The sequence below is a fragment of the Solanum stenotomum genome, chromosome 1 (assembly GCF_019186545.1).
Source record: "Solanum stenotomum isolate F172 chromosome 1, ASM1918654v1, whole genome shotgun sequence".
NCBI lineage: Eukaryota > Viridiplantae > Streptophyta > Magnoliopsida > Solanales > Solanaceae > Solanum > Solanum stenotomum.
The window spans coordinates 75002475-75022831 of NC_064282.1; the positions used below are offsets into that span (position 1 = coordinate 75002475).

The 20357-nt window shown below is 41.3% G+C and overlaps 1 protein-coding gene across 1 annotated transcript; it reads right to left on the reverse strand.

Moving 5' to 3' along the window:
- Window positions 1–5567: 5567 nt before the first annotated feature.
- On the reverse strand, window positions 5568–5969 carry LOC125856672 (uncharacterized). Its single transcript, XM_049536268.1, has one exon. The coding sequence runs from the start codon at window positions 5967–5969 to the stop codon at window positions 5568–5570; it is 402 nt and encodes a 133-aa protein (XP_049392225.1).
- Between the last annotated feature and the right edge of the window lie 14388 nt (window positions 5970–20357).

Consider the following 20357-nt stretch of genomic DNA (forward strand, 5'->3'; position numbering starts at 1 on the left):
GTTTGCTAATGCCCAAATTCTCGACCACAAAGGGGTTTGCCTGGAAATACTGATCCAAACCCTAAACATGTAAATGTTGTGAGTACTCGTAGTGGTCATCCATTGGAGGAGTTAACTCCAAAGGCAAAGGCTGTTGAACAAAAATGAATACATGTAGATAAAGCGGAACCAAGTGAGCAAAGGGTGAATGAGGAACCAAAAGCAAAACCACCTCCTCCATTCCCATAAAAATTCAAAAAGTAGAAAGAGGAAGTTTATTGAATTACTTAAACAAGTACATGTTAACTTGCATTTGATTGATGTTTTGTAGGGCATTCCTAAGTATGCCAAATATGTGAAAGATGTGGTAGCCAACAAGAGTAGATTGGCTGTATGCAAAAGTGGCATTCACTGAGGAGTGTAGTTCTAGGATCAAGAATAGGCTCCCAACTAAGTTAAAAGATCCAGGGAGTTTTCTGTGCAAATAAAAATTGGTAAGTGCATTAAGGAAAGAGGGTTGTGTGATTTCGGCGCAAGTATCAACTCGATCCCTACGTCCATGTTTCTCAAGTTGGGACTAGGAAGGCCCAAGTCCACAACCATTATGTTCTAGTTAGCCGACCATTCGGTAGCAAGGCTATATGGCATTATTGAGGATGTCTTAGTCCAAGTTGGAACTCTGATTTTCCCCATAAACTTTGTCATCTTGTTTTTTGAGCCTGACCTAGAGGTCCCATTTATTTGGGACGCCCATTCTTAGCAACCAGGGGTGCGTTAATTGATGTGGCGGCTGGTAGACTGACAATGAGGGCTCATGACAAGGTAGAGGTATTTGATGTGTACAAGGCAATGAAGTTGCCTGCAATATATGAGAAGCTGTTAGCAATTACAGTCATTGATGAGGAAATGGCAACTAAATATGGTGAAGCCCGATAGCCTTTAGTGAAAGTATTAACTGGGCAAGACATTGTGGGAGACACTGAAGCCCAGAAGTTGGCTAACGTTCTAGATTTCCCGAATGTAAGTATGCTTCACAAGTTTGTGGAGCCATTAAAAAGAGTCTTGAGACCACCTCCCTAACCATCAATTGAGGAAGCACCAATGTTGGAGTTTAAGGCTTGGCCCCCTCATCTCAGGTATTCAGTCTTAGGTGTCATTGAATCTTTACCTGTAATCCTTTCTTCTGCTTTGTCTGAAGTGCAGGTTGAGGCCTCTCTGAAAATATTTAGGAAGAGGAAAAAGGTGATAGGCTGGCAAATGGCTGACATACATGGCATCATCCCAGCTTTATGCATCCACATGATATTTATGGAGGAGGGCCACAAGTCAAGTGTACAACCTCAGCGCAGACTAAACCTAGTGATGAAAGATATGGTGCGTAAGGAGGTGATTAAATGGTTTGATGCGGGTATTGTATACCCGATTTCAGACATCAAATGGGTTAGCCCGGTTGAGTGTGTGCCTAAAAAGGGAGGCATGATAGTGATCGCCAATGATAAGAATGAGCTGATTCCAACTAGGACAGTGACAAGTTGGCGAATATGCATGGATTACATGAAATTGAATGAGGCCACCAGAAAGGATCACTACCCGATTCCTTTTATTGATCAGATGTTAGACAGGTTAGCTGGGCAAGAATATTATTGTTTCCTAGATGGATATTCATGATACAACCAAATTGTGATTGCACCAGAGGACCTGGAGAAAACTACATTCACTTGTCTGTGTGGGACATATGCTTTCAAGTGAATGTCGTTTGGGCTATGCAATGCTCCAACCACCTTCCAAAGATACATGATGGCTATCTTTCATGATATGGTTGAAGATTTGGTGGAGATATTAATGGTTGACTTCTCAATATTTGGGAGTTGTTGCGCCCAAATCGCACACGCATGTGCACGTGGTTGTTCAAGTATTAAAATGATTCTTATAAAGAGCCGGGTATCGTACCCATATGGACTTACAATTAGAAACTCGATTGTTCCAATATTTTCAGCTGAGCACAAGTGATATCAAGATTTCAAGAATGATTTATTTTATAATCTAAAAGTTAAACAAAATTAAAGAAACGCGATTCAATTTCAAAGGTTTAAAACAATGATTGGGTAAAGTCCAGGGCTGCAGCTCTTATCAGGATTCATGCAATTTATATTATCTAAATGAGTATTAATCAACTATCGAACCAATGATCACAGGGTTAAATGCATGTTTATGGTCTCCCGACCTCTAATTGCCTATGATAAACGACAACCTAAGTACATAGTTTAGCGGGGATAGATTGGACCAAGTACCGAGCATTACAATTTCTTCCTGTATAGTGACCAAGCATGGTTTCTAGGTATATCCAAATCCTAGATTCAAATTAACCTTCATTATTGAAATTTAATAATGCTCATTATGCTCCACGTTCTATTCTCTTTTTCATCTCTAGAGTTCAATGCAGACAATGTGTTTATTTCAGTGGTGATCAAGCACGAAATATGAAAAACAAGAACATTAGAAAGATTCATATGATAATTGACATCAACCCATGAAAACATAATAAATTACAATCATCTTGTAGCCACAACCCTAGAACTAGGGTATTTAGCTACTCATAATCTTAGATTCGATCAAACAATGTATAAGTATCATAGAAAGATCGAAAGTGAAAGAGTATAGGAAAGAACCCTAAAAAATAATGAAATAGCTCTCCAAGTCGTCGTTCTTCAAAACCTAGAAAAAGACTGTTTTAATAAATAAAGTATTAACCTATTTATACTAAAGTTGAAATGACCAAATTTGGAACCTAGGGGTGCGACGCGGAGGGATTCCCAAATTTCCATCTGAGATCTTTTCTCTTCTCCGCGATGTGGCAGCTACACGGACCACTCTGCCTAAATTCAAATCTCGCGAATTAATTTAAGAATCCCTCACCGCTATGCGGAGAAGAAATAGAGTACTCTGCATGGAACTTTATTTCACGAGCCAAAGTATAATTCCTCTCCATGACGCGGAGAGGATACGACTATGCCTTGGAATTCATCTCTTCCTTTTTTCTTCCTTGCTTCTTTTCGACTCGGATATTTTGTGTTCCCCAATGTCCATGTTAGTGCTCGTTTCTCCCTTTAAGCTCACTTACACAACTAATCATGTTGGTTAGCTTATATACAACCAAAAGACTCGATAAGACTTTAAACAAACACATATTGAATTCAAACTTAGCTTAAATACGGGTATTATTAGATTTCTAGGTATATAAATATGCCTAAGATCGGGAGTCTTTTGACAGGTGTGTGGAGAATTTGGACAGGGTTCTAGCTTGATGCAACGAAACTAATCTCATCCTAAACTGGGAAAAATGTCATTTTCTAGTGAAGGAAGGGATTGTATTGGTCCATAAGGTGTCAAATCATATTTCGGTATCAAGCAGTTCACGACAACCTTTAGCCAGACGCGTGTCTCCCTAAGCATGTGAGCATAGGGAAGAGATTGGTGATATCTCTTCCCACTATTGCGCCATGGACTGTGGGCCGCATAGAGTATGTCTAATTGCCCGATATGGAGGGCGTATGTTTAACCCTGTCAGCCCTAGTGGATCCTTGTCCTTTGGTGTACCCAATATGTGATTCATACCCGCGGGAGTGATAGGCACATTAACTCCCCGCACAGTCACAAAATGGGATCTAGCATCCGTTGCCCAATTGGAATAGAATTCTCGGACCATGTGCAAGTTGCACTCTTCCAGCTTGGCAAAGATGAAATCCATACGCAACTCCCTCTTTCACTTAAGTATCTCGGGGAACTCCCACACTAAGCTCATATCCCTGTCAATACAAACGTCAGAGAAATATAATGCCTCAGTGTGCTTTTTGTACCATGCCTTTCCTTCCTTGGTTACAACTTTTACTCAAAACTGCCTCGTTTGGCCTCTAGGGACTGCAAGTGCAGGTGGGACATTCCTACTCCATACACGTTTCCTATGGCTCGATGTGGTAACTCTCTTACCAGGCTTTGTGACCTCGACATGATTACCTGCAAGCATAAACAAAACAACACAAATGACTACATATCATTGATAAAAATATGGGTGGTGTGCACACACAACCCCACACTTAGTTCATTCCAGCCTCTTGCCTAGGTACTCAGACTTCCTAAAGGCATACACAAGTAAACCAAAACAAACACCAACAACTACCCATTCCAAATGTTGGATACACTTATCGGTGCTACTCAAGAATTCACAACAAACAACTTATGCAACAATTCAGACCTAGTCACCATTCAATCATGATCAAAGAGACTTTATACTCCAACTTCAACATCCCACACAACATACATGAAGCAATCGATTTCATTCAAGCAAATACCATTCGTGTTATTCAAGAATTCATATACAGAAATTCATACACACGTACTATACTCACTACACATGGACTGCCCACCAATACAAAATTTCTCCAATCTTTGAACCAAGCGTATCGCATTAAACACCAATTCACCCAAATCACATACAACAAACAAAAACTATTGCTCCACAAGATTTCAACATACCCATAGACAACATTGCATAAACCACACCATTCAATTGAATAGACCTCATTCACCAACTACACAAGTTCAACACAACCCATTCAGTCCCACACATTCATTCACAAAAAAACACATAATGTTGACTAAAGGGGTCGTCTACTCAAGACTTCGAAGGCCCAACGAGAGTAACAACAACAATCAGTCATACCTCCCACTTCCACACAATAACAAACCACACCTATACTAATAGTGCACCCACATGAACAGTTTATAGGAATTTCGAGCACAAGTTCATACGTGAGAGTGATGAAGACGAGTTGAAGGGAGGGAGAATCGATGCTTTGACTCCGCGTCTGGATGTAAGCATGAACAATCGAGATGAGCAAATGGGAGGGAAGAAAATCGCTGTGAAAATGGGGGGAATAATGGGGATTTTCGGTGAAATTGGGGTTAAAAGGAGGGCTGGGTCTGGTCATTTTATTGTGAAAACGGGTAAAACCCATTTTCATTAATGAAAATAAAAAACTGTCTTACCTGGGGTATGACGAGGGGTGGTCACAGACCCCTCTGCCTCGCCCAGGAAAATTAAAATTAATTCCAGGCGAGGCAAAAATTTGCAACACGCTCCGCAATGCGGCTCCTTCACGGAGCTGCCTTCTTTTTGACGTAAACATAACTTATCGTCAAATCAAAATTTTTCACCTCCCTCTACGACGCGCTTACTTCACGGACCGTTCTGTCTTACCCTAGAAAATTAATTCCAAACGAGGTAAAATTTTCAACACGCTATGTGACATGGCTCCTTCACGGAGTTGCCTTGGGTCAAAATTCCTGTTTCCTGCACATTTTAAGCTCAAAACTCATATGTAAAAATACGATTGCCTCCTATCCAATGGCTTAGTTTTGGTTGTGGCATGACTAATATTTTTTTACTTTTCTGAATATATCATTTTTTAACTAATTCTTATGAATCGAAATAACAAAACAAAAGAATAAAAATCCTAACTATTACAGGGATCACAGGTTGCCTCCGTGCAACGCCTGATTTAACATCGTGGCACGACTAATCTCGTGACTCACTCATCAATCAATTTGAGGGCTTCAAGCTCACGATCAACATCATTTTCAAAATAGTGCTTGACCCGTTGTCCATTCACAAGGAAAGTAGAGCTCTTGTCCTTGTTCCTTTGCTCTACTGCACCATGTTGGGTCATCCTCACAACTTCAAAAAGACCACTCCATTTAGATCGAAGCTTTTCGGGGAATAACTTCAATCGTGAGTAAAACAACAACTTTAATTGATCAGGATCAAAGGTGTGTGACACAATATGCTTGTCACACCACCTCTTGGTCTTTTCTTTGTACAAATTAGCATTCTCATAGGCGTGAAGCCTGAACTCTTCTAACTCATGCAGCTGTGTTATCCTCTTCTTTCCAACTAACTCAGCATCCAGATTCAACCTTTTAATCGCCAGCATGCCTTATGCTCCAATTCAGCTGGGATGTGACACGCTTTTCCAAACACTATTCGATAAGGAAAAGTCCCTATCAGTGTCTTGTATGCAGTCCAATATGCCCACAAGCATCTTCTAATTTACCAGCCCAATCTTTTCTTTTGACATTCACAGTCTTTTGGAGGATTTGCTTCACTTCTCTATTAGACACTTCTACCTACCCACTAGTCTGGGGATGATACGTTGTAGCAACCTTGTGTTTTACCCCATATTTAGCCAACAAATTGCGCATTGAACTATTAATAAAGTGCGTACCTCCATCAATAATCAAGGCTATTGAAGTTCCGAACCTGGTGAAGATGTGTTTTCGAATGAATTTCACGACCACCTTTGAATCATTGGATGGCAATGAAATAGCCTCCACCCATTTGGACACGTAGTCCACTGCTACTAAGATGTGTTGATTACCACAGGACAATGAGAATGGTCCCATGAAGTCTATCCCCCAGACGTTAAAAATCTCAACTTCCAGTATATTGCTCAATTGCAGCTCATGCCTTCTAGAAATGGTGCCCATCCTTTGACACTAATCACAACCCTTCACAAAGATTGCAGGATCTTTAAAAAGAGTAGGCCAAAAGAAACCAGATTGCTATAGCTCATGTGCAGTGCGTTTGCCCCCATGGTTCCCACCGTATGGTTAAGTGTAACAACTCTCCACCACTTGTTCCACCTCCTGTTCAGTTACACACCTTCTCACCATTTGATCAGATCCCTGCTTAAATAAGAAGGGCTCATCCCAAACGTAGAAGTGTGCATCATACTTCAGCCTCTACTTTTGATGTGTTGAGGCCCCATGTGGAAATAAACCACTCACCAAAAAGTTAACAATGTCAACATACCAAGGCACTTGAGCAAGGTCCAAACAAATCAATTGCTCATTAGGACACTCTTCGCAAACATGCCTCTCATTCTTCACATGAGATAAATCCTGCAATCTAGACAGATGATCAACTATCTGGTTCTCAGTTCCCTTCCCATCTCTTATCTCGAGATCAAACTCTTGCAATAGCAGAATCCACCTAATTAGCCTCCGCTTGACATTCTTCTTATTAAACAAGTACCAGATTGCAACATGATTAGTGTAGACTATAACCTTGGTTCCTACCAAGTATGACCTAAACTTATCAAATGCAAACACTAATGCCAACATCTCTTTCTCAATGACAATATAATTTGACTGGGCTGCATCAAGTGTCTTCTTAGCATAGTATATGGAATGAAACATCCTATCCTTTCATTGCCCAAGCACTGCCCCAACCGCTATATCACTGACATCACACATAAGCTCGAATGGAAGTTCCTAATTTGGAGCAATTAGAATAGGAGCTTCTATCAACTTCTTCTTTAACAACTCAAATGCCTGTAAATAATTCTCATCAAATACAAATTTCATCTCTTTCTCTAACAGGCTGTACATGGGTCTTGCAGTCTTAGAGAAGTCCTTGATGAATCTTTTGTAGAACCCAACATGCCCTAGGAAATTTCTAACTCCCTTCACTATGAAGGGTGGTGGAAACTTTTCGATAACCTCCACACTGGCTTTGTCAACTTCCAGCCCATTCTTGGAGATTTCGTGCCCCAACACAATTCCCTCTCGAACTAGAAAGTGACACTTCTCCCAATTCAACACCAAATTGGTTTCATCACATCTGGAAACAACCTTGTCATGATTAGTGATGTACCGTGATTTTACGATATTTCTAATACATTTCACTTGAGAGTTGTGTGTGTCTAGGGCTATTTTGTATTAGTTCATATGTGTTTTTCTCATGTTTGCAGTGAATACGTTCAGGCGCGGAAACTTGAAGACACAACTGAAAGAAGTGCATAAAAGGGCATCTACAGAGGCAACTTACAGACCGTAGGTCCAGTTACGCCTCGTAGATGATAATCGTAGAAGGGCAGGAAAGGCATTGCTGAAGATCAGGGAATTCTTGACCAAGTGTGGAACAACAATTGTGTTTTACAGACCCTAGATTAATCTACGGACCGTATTGTTACTTCGTCAAATCATTCAGAGATTGGTTGAAGTATCTGATGTTGAAAAAATCTAAGTGTGAGGTTACAGAGAAGAGTTACGGACCGTAGATAGACTGAAAGACCGTATTGTGGAATTGTCAATGTGACAGAGAATTTGTAGATTTTGAAGAAAGAAAAAATGCCTAAGTCCTGAGCAACAGAAGGGACCTATGGACCGTAGCTCGACTTACGGACCGTAAGTCAGTCTCGTAGAATGAAGACGTGTCCTGTAACTTAATTTCCTTATTTTGTTTCCATTTTAGTTATGACTTATTTTTCTATATGTATGGTATGTAAACCTCGTTTTAGGGGGTTAGCCATTATTATTTTTGTTATAGTTTTTGGCTTGAGAGATTAACTTGTAACTTTAGCAATTCTTAATTTCCTAAGCAGGTTTTGGTGATTTTTACTTCGAAATTCAAATTGAAATTCTGGGATTATTCTACTCTACTACGTAAGTTCATGATTTATTCTTCAAATATTATGAATTGTTTTCTTGCTAATATGGGTAACTAAATCCACAACTAGGGTTGTGGGAACCATGAGAGATTAACGAAATATGAATAGTAACTAAGTAATTCCCGAATAGTGTTTTGCATGCATTGATAATTCTTTCATCTAGAAGTCTTTTTAACTGTGCGCAATGTGAGAACTCGCCTTGTTGCTACTTGCCAGACCAAGGAGGTAGTTAGTAAGAAAAGAATTATCAATACATATTTAGTGTGATACTATCTAATAGAATTAATGTCGATTGGTGCGAGGTTGAAAACTAAGCCATACATCGATGTGACGTCAATATGAGGCAATGGTAAGGGTTAGTAAATTATACACACATAGCCAGACCAAGGTGAAGGGTGAAATTCTCTAGATACCGGACCAATGATTTAGAGATACATAACTTATCGGTTTGCATGTAATACACTAGGAAGAGATTGCTATTACTAGGATTACGGAGTTATGAGCTTATGGGGAACACGTAAGCCCTAGTTTCCTTCTCAATTTGATAACTACAAAAGTTTGAATCTTGCTTATTAATTACTTTCATAGTTTCCAAAATTTGTTACACAGATCCCACCCCCCCCCACTTTTTACTTATTTGTCTCGGAAATACATTGGCTAAATGAGTATAATCATTATTGAACTTAAGTCTAAACAATAATCCTCGTGGGATCGACCCCAACTTACAAGTTGGATTCTTTACGTGATAACGATCACTTATGCTTCTGGAAGGAGGTGTAATTTGACCGTATCAAATTTTGGCGCCACTGCTGGGGAGTAAGGATTTTAGATTAGGTTTTATTGCATTATTGAACTTTAGTCAAATATTTCCTAATTGTATTTTTTCTTTTGTTTTTGTCTCTCTCATGGTCTTACTCTAGTGTATGTCAAGTATACGGAGCCAAGGCGAACCACTTACTCCCTACGATCCTGAACTGAAAAGAACTTTGCAGAGAATGAATAATCAAGGAATTCTGGTTAACCCTATCGGGGGAGAGTTAGGTGAAAGTGTTGGATTGCAACCTCCGAGGGTAATTGATGCAAATAATCAGACTCCAGTTGACAATATATTGAGAGATGCACTGAGGGCACATGACCCACAAGGAACAAGTCTGCATGAAAATTTCAGGGTCAACATTAGTATTGTCGATTCTGATGGACCTCTTGTCCTACCGCCTCTACCTCAGAGGTATACATTTGTGGTGACTACTAGATTGATGCAAATGCTTACAGTGAGGGGCTTGTTTGCGGGGTAGCCAGCAGATGATCCACATGCTCATATAGCGAAACTTAATCATGTCTGCAAAAGTTGTATAGGTCGACTGGATTGGGATATGAACGTCATTGGGTTGCGTGTGTTGCCCCTATAATTGACCGGAGATGCTGCTGTGTGGTTCAATGAACTCCCTTACAACTATATCTATACACGGGAGCAGTTGACAGGCGTTTTTAGAAAGATTCTTTCCAGTGTCCAAGAAGTTGAACAAGAAGGATAAACTCAACAACATTGTAGCATTACCTGGAGAGTCTCTGAGTAGTTCTTGGGATAGGTTCACTGCCTTCATAAGGGATGTCCCGAATCCCTGTATTGATGATGAGTCGCTGAAGGAGTATTTCTACCGAGGACATGATTATAATGGAGAAGATATCTCGAAATAATAAATCTTGGAGCACTAAAAAATCAGACACTGGGAGGAGCATATTTGCCATTCAGGCTATAAACAACTAGCCCGTAGATGAGATTTGCGAGGAGATGTCACAGACGAGAGCTTAACTAGGGTTGGTGTTAAAGCATGTGACTGGAGGAATGGAGAAGGTAAATACTGTAAACTATTTGACTAGAACTCCACCACCGACAGCGGAGTATTATTTTGAAGATGATGCTTATGCAGTGAATGAGTAGACGAGGGGTTTCCAACCAAACGCCCAAGGTTCCAACTTGGATAATTGGTGCCAAGGTCAAGAAAACCAAGGTCGAAACTATGGAAATTACATCCGCGAGGGTCAATATGTCCGGGATGGGAACTACAATCGTGACAACAATTACAACCGAAACAACTATGGCAACAGAAATGATCGGACTGGACCGTATGTTCTTCCTCTAAATCGGGATTCTGCTCCTAGGGAAGCTGGAGGTAGTATGTCACGTATTGAGGATATGATGCACAAAATGATGAGGAGGTTTTACGCGACTGATGAGAATGTTAAGGAGATGCAAAATGACTTGTCTGGTATTGGTCAAAAAGTTGACGCCCACGCAGTGTTGATCAAGCATCTTGAGCTACATATGACTCAGTTGTCGACTACAGTAAACCAACGTCAACCTGACACTCTTCCTAGTAATACTATCCAAAATCCAAAGAATGATGGACATCATATGATAGTCACGACTCGAGGAGGTAAGTAGACCATTGATCCACCTATGCCGTCTGGCGTAGAAACTGATGCTAGTAAAGATGATGATGTGGTTGAGGTAACTGGAGAGTCCAAGAATGTGACAGAGAAAGAAGAGGAGGTAACTCAGAAAGTTGTCCCCATACCCAGACCTCCACCTCCTTTCCCACAAAGATTAGTGAAAAAGACTGAAGAAAGCAAATACCACAGGTTTAGTTGTAGATGATTTGGAGCAAATGCCTGGGTATGAAAAATTTATAAAGGATATGGTGACCAAGAGTCGTGAGCTTCGAGGATGATGATAGATTGTAACATTATCGCGCTATTGCTACTAGGTCCCTTATGCAGAAAAAGGCGGATCCTGGTGCTTTTACTATTTCATGTACCATCGGGTTGTTGCATTTTGCTAAGGCAGTGTGTGATCTTGGGGCAAGCATTAGTCTGATGCTATTGTCGATTTACAAAAGTTAGGTTTGGGAGATCCAAAATCGACTGCGATGCGAATGCTCATGGACGACAGAATTGTGAAGAGGCCCATGGGTGTGCTCCATGATGTACTAGTGAAAGTGGAGTCCATCATCTTTCCGGCAGATTTTTTATTCTTGACTGCGAGGTTGATTTTGAGGTTCCCATCATTCGTGGGAGACAATTTCTATCTATGGGGCGCAGTTTGGTTGATATAAAAAAGGGGCAGATAAAATTTAGATTGAAAAATGAAGAGGCGACTTTCAATATTTGTAGGTCCATGAAGCAAAGTAGTGAGCTCCAATCAGTATCGGCGATAACCTATAGATTTGAGAGTGCTTCTGAGGTGCAGGTTGAGGAGAGACTGGGTGTTGAGGCACTAGCAACGATTATGATGAACGTTGAGAGTGATTGTATTGAAGAATAAGATGAGTTGGTTGCTGCACTTGATAGGTGCGAATATCGTTCGAAACCAAAGAAACTGGAGTCAGACTTGAAAAATCGTGAGTCCCCACCCGCAAAATCATTTGTTGAGGAGGGGCCGAAATTGAAGTTTAAGGCTCTACCATCACATTTGAGGTACGTATTCTTGGGAAAAGATGATACTTTACCAGTCATCACTTAGGCAGATTTGAATAGGCGGCACGTAGAGTGTTTGGTTTCTGTGTTAATGAGATTCAAGCGAGCTATTGGGTGGACTATTCCGAACATTATTGGGATCCCTCGTGGTATCTCTTCTCATAAAATCCAACTCATGCCAGATCACAAGCCTAGTATTGAGCACCAAAGAAGATTAAATTCTCCTATGCAAAAGGTAGTTAAAAAAGAGATCATCAAGTGGTTGGATGCTGGAGTTGTCCATCCCATTATAGACATTAGTTGGGTGTGTCCTATTCAATGTGTACCCAAGAAAGGTGGGATTACCGTGGTTCCTAATGAGGGAAACAAACTTGTTCCGATGCGGCCCGTGACTGGATGGAGAGTCCGCTTGGACTACCGGAAGCTACCGAAAGCTAAATGCTTGGACAGAAAATGACCATTTCCCTATGCCATTCATGGATCAGATGTTGGATAGACTTGCAGGTAAGGGTTGGTATTGTTTTCTTGATGGTTATTTCGGTTACAATTAGATTTTTATAGCCCAGAAGACCAAGAGAAGACCACCTTCACTTGCCCTTATGGGACTTTCGCCTTCAAACAGATACCATTTGGGTTGTGCAATGCTCCAACGACTTTCCAGCATTGTATGATGTCAATGTTCTCTGATATGGTGGAGGACAGTATTGAGGTATTTATGGATGATTTATCTATGGTAGGTGACTCTTTTGATCGATGTTTGGATCATTTTGCTGAGGTGCTTAAAAGGTGTGAAGACTACAATCTGGTGCTAAATTGGGAGAAGTGCCACTTGATGGTGAAAGAAAGGATAGTTCTGGGTCATCAGATATCCGAGAAGGGCATTGAGGTTGATAGATAAAAAGTAGAGGTAATAAAAAAGCTTCCACCACCTATCTCTGTAAAAGGTGTTAGAAGTTTTCTTGGGCATGCAGGTTTCTGTAAGAGGTTCATCAAGGACTTCTCTAAAATTGCACATCCATTGTGCAAACTGCTCGAAAAGGAATATAAGTTTGATTTTGATGATGCTTGTCTGAGAGCATTTGAAGAGTTGAAGGAGAAGTTTGTTACTGCACCTATCATTATTTCATCGGATTGGGGACAACCGTTTGAGGTAATGTGCGATACAAGTGGAGTGGCGCTTGGTGTAGTATTAGGACAGAGGAGAGAGAAAATTCTTCATCCTATTTACTATGCTAGCAAATCTCTAAATGTGGCCCAAAAATATTATACTCTGACTGAACAAGAACTTCTTGCGGTGGTTTTCACATTCAAGAAATTTTGATTCTACTTGCTTGGTACTAGGGTCATAGTGCATACTGACCATTCTGCATTGAGGTATTTGATGGTGAAGAAGGATGCAAAACTAAGGTTGATTAGATAGGTATTATTGCTACAACAGTTCGACTTTGTGGTGAAGGATAGAAAGGGGACCGAAAATCAAGTTCCGATCACTTGTCCAGATTAGAGGAAGAGGCGATGATAAAGCTTGGTGATAGGGCTGAAATCAATGATGCTTTTTTCGGATGAACAAGTATTGGCTGCTTCTCAAGATTTGATTCCTTGGTTCGCAGACTTTGATAATTATTTGGCAAGAGATTTGGTTCTTTCGGATTTGTCTTCTCACCAAAGGAAAGAGTTTATGCAGCATGTGAAGAAATTATTTTGGGATGAGCCTTACTTGTATCGTAGTTGTGCCGATGGGATTATTTGTCGCTGTGTGCCAGAGGTCGAGATGATGGGTATACTAGAGGCGTTTCATTCATGCTTGTTGGTGGGGATCACAGTGGTGTTCAGACAGCGCATAAAATTTTCCAATGTTGGTACTACTGGCCCACGATACACCAAGATGCTAATAATTTCACCAAGTCTTGTCACCGTTGCCAAAGAGAAGGAGGAATTTCAAAGAGGGAAGAGCTTCCTATGAATCCGTTGTTGGTGATTGAGTTGTTTGATGTATGGGGCATTGATTTTATGGGTCCCTTTGTGAGCTCACATGGTATGAAGTATATTCTTGTTGAGGTTGATTATGTGTCGAAGTGTGTGGAAGCAGTTGCGCTCCCCAATAATGAAAGTAAAAGTGTCATTTTCGAAAAATAATATCTTCTCCAGATTTTGTACACCTAGGGCAATTATCAGGGATGGAGGTTCCCAGTTTTGTAATAAGTTGTTCAAAGCACTACTTAAAAAATATGGTGTCCGCCACAATGTAGTCACTCCTTACCATCCATAGACTAGTGGGCAAGTTGAACTGTCCAACAGAGAGATCAAACAGATTTTGGCGAAGACTGTGAATGCCAATAGAACAGATTGGTCAAGGAAGCTTGATGATGCTCTATGGGCCTATCACACCGCATTCAAGACTCCTATAGGTATGTCTCCCTACCAACTTGTATATGGAAAGTTTTGTCACTTACCGGTAGAGTTAGAGCATAAGGCCATGTGGGCGATGAAGAAGCTTAATTTGGATTAGGGAGCCACATCAAATCAAAGGTTAAATGACTTAAATAGGCTTGATGAGTTTCGCCTAAAACCATATGAAAGTTCAACCTTGTACAAAGAGAAGATGAAGAGGTATCATGATCAACGAATTGAAAAGGGAGAATTTGTTGTGGGTTATTTTTTCCTTCTATTCAACTCTAGGTTGCGCTTATTTTCGGGCAAACTCAAGTCCAAATGGACCGGGCCATTTTTAGTCACAAAGGTACTGCCTAATGATGCGGTTGAGCTTGAGAATTGTGAAGGAATAAGGTTCATGGTAAATGGAAAAAGGATCAAGATCTATCTAGGAAACGCAGAGAGTATGCAAGAGGTTGTTGAGGCCTACTATCTGGATAAATCTGAGTAATCAGGGGTCCTGCGTCGTGCCGCGACGATAAATCAAGCGCTGCTTTGGAGGCAACCCAAGATGTACAATCTAGCCAACTATAGGTTTTGTTTTGCGTCTAGTAGTTTCTTTGGTTAATTACGTTTTTGTACTCAATTAGATAGGTGCTTTAATTTCTTAGTTAGTGTTAGCTAGATATGGCATAGGGTCCATGTCTAAGAAGTGTCCAAAAAATGTAAAAAGAATGGCCTGATGGTTGCTACATGTGTAGGTGCACAAGGCAAAATATGCAGAAAATGGTCTGGTGTAGAGGTCTATGGACCCCATCGGCGGTCTGTAGATCAGTCTACGACCGTAAATGGCATCCGTAGATCCCAGGTAAGTGCCTGACATTTTACAATGGGAAGGTGATCTACGGTACCCATTTATGGACCGTAAGCATGGTCTCGTAGGTCCAACCCTAGCTAGACCGACCCAACCCGGATGACCTCTAATTTAGAATCCCCCACTTTCAAATCATTTCCCAATTCTCCTAAATCCTCCCTAGCCGTTTCTCCACCTCCCAAATCCTTCATATCACTCATTCCAACAATTAATACATCATCACCCACACTAAATTCATCCCCTATATTCCCAATTCTCTTTTATTTTCCCCCTAAATTTCTCTAAATCCCCATTTTTCAAACTTCGGTGTCCAGGTACAAGTAGGTGACTTTTGTTTGTGATATTGGAATCATAGTGTCGTCACACAATCACACCACTCCTTATTACTTGTAAGGTAATAAACTTTCCCCTCACTTTGAATATCGGTTCATAGATTGATTATAGAAAGTCAGGAGTTGGGTCTTGGCCTTGGGTAATTAATCGTCTATAAATGCATGCTAATTTTGGAGTACTAACACCCTTGGGATGATGGTCAGTGATTGTGTATAGCTATAACATAAAATCAATGCAAATAAATAGTCTATATGTAAGTTTCTACTTAGGGTTCCACATCTTTTCTTGAAGCTATTATAAAATTGCGTAATTGGAAGCCTTAGAATGACAAACTAGCATGAGTTATGTTGGAATACATGATTCGAATAGGATAATCTTGCAATTGGATTCAAAATGGGTTTCAAAATTCAGGCATATTTGATACCTAGCAGATACCCCATTTACGAGACTTTGTCTACGGACCGTAAGCCAAGTTACGGGTTGTAGATCAGGTCCGTAGATGGAGGCACTTGGAAAAATTCACTAAGTGTGAAACTATGGATGTGGACTACGATCCGTAGATCAATCTACAGACCGTTCAGCATGTCCGTAGTTTCCAATAGAGACCAACTTTTTGGTACCTCTGAGCTACGGAGGGGTTCTATGGACCGTAAGTCTACCTACGGACCGTAGGTGGCCACTATAACTTACTGTCTCCCAGTCTGATGAGGATGACACACTGATCGGGTCACCGACTGGGTTTGCTTCCGGGTTTGGAGAGGGTTCCTACTCCGATTTCGCTGCAGGGTCTGCCTCAAGTCTGTGTACAGCTCCACCACCAGCTCAAGTACACACAACCAAGCTGCCTCATCTGATGAGGCCTCTAGTTCGAAAGAAGTCCCGGTTCCACGAAACAACAACCCTGATCCAGTGGAAGGGGAAACAAGTAGATGGTGTGTTGACGGGCATTGACAGATCTACTGGGATGCCAAAATGCTAAAAGAGAAAGAGAGGATGGCTCGGATTATTACTAAATAGCGTAGAGTCCTCACGGTGAAATATACACAACATGCTCGACATTCACCGTCTATTAAAGCTTCACAAGTATGAGTGGATGGCTCGTGACACCAAAATGTATAGCGAGTAGATTGTGCGGGAGTTCTATGCTTCCCATGCTGCCACTCTCCGAGGGTCGATTGATAAGCGGTCCAAGCCCATAGCCCAGGACCCGCTTACCTCAACCATGGTCCGAGGATTTTCGGTGGACATTTGTCATGCAACCATCAGTCGATTCCTCTATGGTCTTGGCCCTGATCACACTTGGGCGCTAAACACAGCCGACTTGACTCTAGATGTGATACATTGCGGAGTGGAGCCTTCATTCGTAATGTCGAGCAGAGAGAGGCTTTATTAATATGGCTTGCCAGGAACATCGCTGCAGATGGATAACGTGTAGAGTATGTCGCCACACCACGGCTGGGCATTCGAAAGGCCACCCTGAATTTGGTGGCCAAGTTCTTTTGGTTACTGGTGAGGAATAGAGTCTCACCAACTAAGGCTGATAATTTGGTGATGTGGGATAGAGCGGTCATGGTTGCAGCGTTGGTGGCACGGCTGGAGATAGACCTTGCCCGCAAGATATTAGCGGAGATTCATGAGAGGGCTTTTATGACCACTACTACCTACCCATTTCTGTGTATGATCTTTCAGCTATGCAGAGACATTGGAGTGCCGATCTGGCATTGTGAAAAATTGGTCCAAGCAATAGGAACTCTAGATATTGGGCTGATTCGAGATGAGGTAATTATAACAACACCACTAAAGGGCCACAAGTCGATGTACTGGATAATGCTGATCTAGTAGATGTAGGGTGATGATCCTGCCCCTCCAGCCCACAATAATGATACCCTGGTTTCCTCCTTACAGGCTGCTAGCTAGGCCCCGAGCTCATCTAGAGCCACTCTTCCTTTTGGAACCAATGTTATACCACTCCCCCGAATCTAGAAGTTAGAGGCTCATATGGCCACCTTGTTGCACCATATTAAGCCCTGGATACGAAAGTTGATTGCTAAATTCGAAGAGAGAGTAGTAAAAAGGATGGAGGAGAAAACAGACCAAAAGGTCCAAGCAGTTCATAAGCGACTCGATGCCTTCGAGTTGAGAGTTCTAGAGAGGCCATCACCTACTACTGATATGTCCTCTTTCTAGATCGAGCTAGCTAGTCTCCGGGCCGATGTTGACTCCATCCTTGCCACACTAGTTGTTGAGCCACAGGATGCACCCTCTGCATTAGGCAATGATACAGTCCTGGGTGCACTTTTTAGTGGAGATGATGTGGAGGAGCAGCCCGAGCGTGCACGTTCCCGATGTAAGAGGCAACGATCTAGTCTCAAAACTGAGCTCGTAGAGGAAGAAAAGGCTAGAAAAAGGCAGCGCAGGCAGGAGAAGAAGCCACATAAAACCTCCATAAAAGATGAGCAGCTGAGGCAGCAGAGGGCCCGTGAGATTGTTGCTAGGGCATCGAGTTTTATGCCCATTTCTGAGGTTCTGCCTACTGCGATGGATGATGTGAGCACCACTGGGGGTGCGGTGAGACCAACAGATAGCACTACTGAGGGTGCCGTGACAAAAGATGCAGGCACTACTGAGGGTGACCTCATTGTTGCTGTAGTGGAATCCGAGAAATCGGACCCACCCGCTTGTTGATGATTCTTCGGCACTAAGCGCCATAGGTTTGATTCACCCAAATCAATTAATTTTTACTGCTTTTTTGGTGTATTAGGGACAATTGCACCTATTTTTGTTGGGGGTGGGGTAAATGGATTGTGAGTGATAGGGTGAAGTCTTAGTAACCCAACTCATAATCCTCTCTTGGGCCTGTGTTCTTTTTCCCCAAGAGACTGATTAATTTTTATTGAACTGACATGTTTAGGATTGTATGTGTAGAAGCGTGAGAAAGAATAATAGCAGAAGCATGATGGCATGAGCTTGTTGAACCCGTCCAAAGATATTGACATGTGTGCTAAAAGTTGTAGACTAGAATAAGTTGAATTTGTTGGCTCTAAGTATGACATGATAATGACAAATTTGATTTCATGACTTAAGCTAAAAACTTGAACTATGTAATCTGATAATCTGATAATGGAGCTATGTGCCAAGAGTGTGCGAGAATCGTTGGTTGTTCAAACAATTGGTGCCAATCTAGAACTTGCCCGGTTAGTCCTGCGAAGATAATTTACTCTAGAGGCTAGGAAGTGATCATAGGCCATATTTCAGAATAGTCCACTAAATGCGTAAAGGATCCGACCAAATGAAAATGAATGCTCCTGTTGATCCACATGTTTTGAGCCTAAAAGATACCATTTCTTTCTAAACTTGTAACTCACCTTCCCATAATCTATTGTTTTGGCCACGGTCCCTCCTTGGACATGTGAAGCTCAACATAGGCCAAAAGCTTAAGTTGAGGGTGGCTAATGCAAAAATTGACCTCAATCTCGGCCCTGATCCGACATCGTGTATTGTGCACCGCAACTATGAAAAATTCCTTAAGTTGAGGTGGCTATGAAAGGGGAAATCTAAAGAACAATGGGTATGAAAAGAGTTTGGTGTTGAAAAAGAAAAGAAAAAAAGCAAGAAAATGAAAAAAATAAAAGAGCTACAAAGTCGAAAGTAACATCAATGATGGAAAAGAATCAATGGAAAGAGGAGAAAAAGGTAGGATGTCAAAAATAGGGGAAAAAGAGGTAAAAAAGCTTAATGTTATGTCAAGAAGGGCAGTAAGTCACTAAAAGTACTCAAATGTACCACACCTGACCCTGAGCCTACGTTACAAGCCAAGAAAGTCCTATAGTGATCCTAGAACCTAGTTGGAGAGTTTAAGTAGTGAAAATAAGGGCAAGCATATGGTATTGAGCACTACTTGTAATTGAAGTTACTTCTGAGCGTGAGTGTTGAATGAATCCTTGTACTTAAAATCATATTTATTGTGTGAAAAAAGGGATTTCATTTGAAGTAAGGGCACTCGTGACATTATTGGAAAGTTGGTACCTTGATGATAGTAGAACGGTGTATGTGGTAAGTTGATTGGTTGACCAGTGTCATATTTTTATTCGCACAAATTAGCTTGTTGAGTCTAAGAGAACAGATTTTGCACCCGAAAAGAGAGTTGGGATAGAGAGCCATGTGATTGCTTGTGCTTAAATTGCTTCCTTCTATACAAGTGTCGTTTAGAGTCTTAGTGCGTTGCTTGAGGATACACAACAATTTTAAGTTGAGGGTGTTGATGTACCGTCAGTTTACGGTATTTTTGATATAATTCGTTTGAGAGTTATGTGTGTCTAGGGCTATTTTGTATTAGTTTATATGTGTTTTTCTCATGTTTAGAGGGAATAGGTTCAGGCGCGGAAACTTGAAGACACAACTGAAAGAAGCATAGAAAGGGCATCTACGGAGGCAACTTACGGGCCGTAGGTCCAGTTACGCCCCGTAGATGATAATCGTAGAAGGGCAGGAAAGGCATTGCTGAATATCAGGGAATTCTTGACCAAGTGTGGAACCACAGTTGTGACTTACGGACCGTAGATTGATCTATGGACCGTACTGTTGCTCTGTCAAATTATTCAGAGATTGGTTCCAGTTCCTGATGTTGAAAAAATCTAAGTGTGGCGTTACGAAGAAGAGTTATAGACCATAGGTAGACTTATGGTCTGTACTGTGGAATTGTTGATTGGGACAGAGATTTTGCAAATTTTAAAGTAAGAAAAATTTCCAAAGTTCTGAGCCACGAAAGGGACCTACGGACCATAGCTCGACTTACAGACCATAGGTCACTCTCG

Coding starts and splice junctions, on each gene's coding strand:
- LOC125856672 (XM_049536268.1), bottom strand. CDS start 5,969: ATGCTGGCGATTAAAAGGTTGAATCTGGATGCTGAGTTAGTTGGAAAG.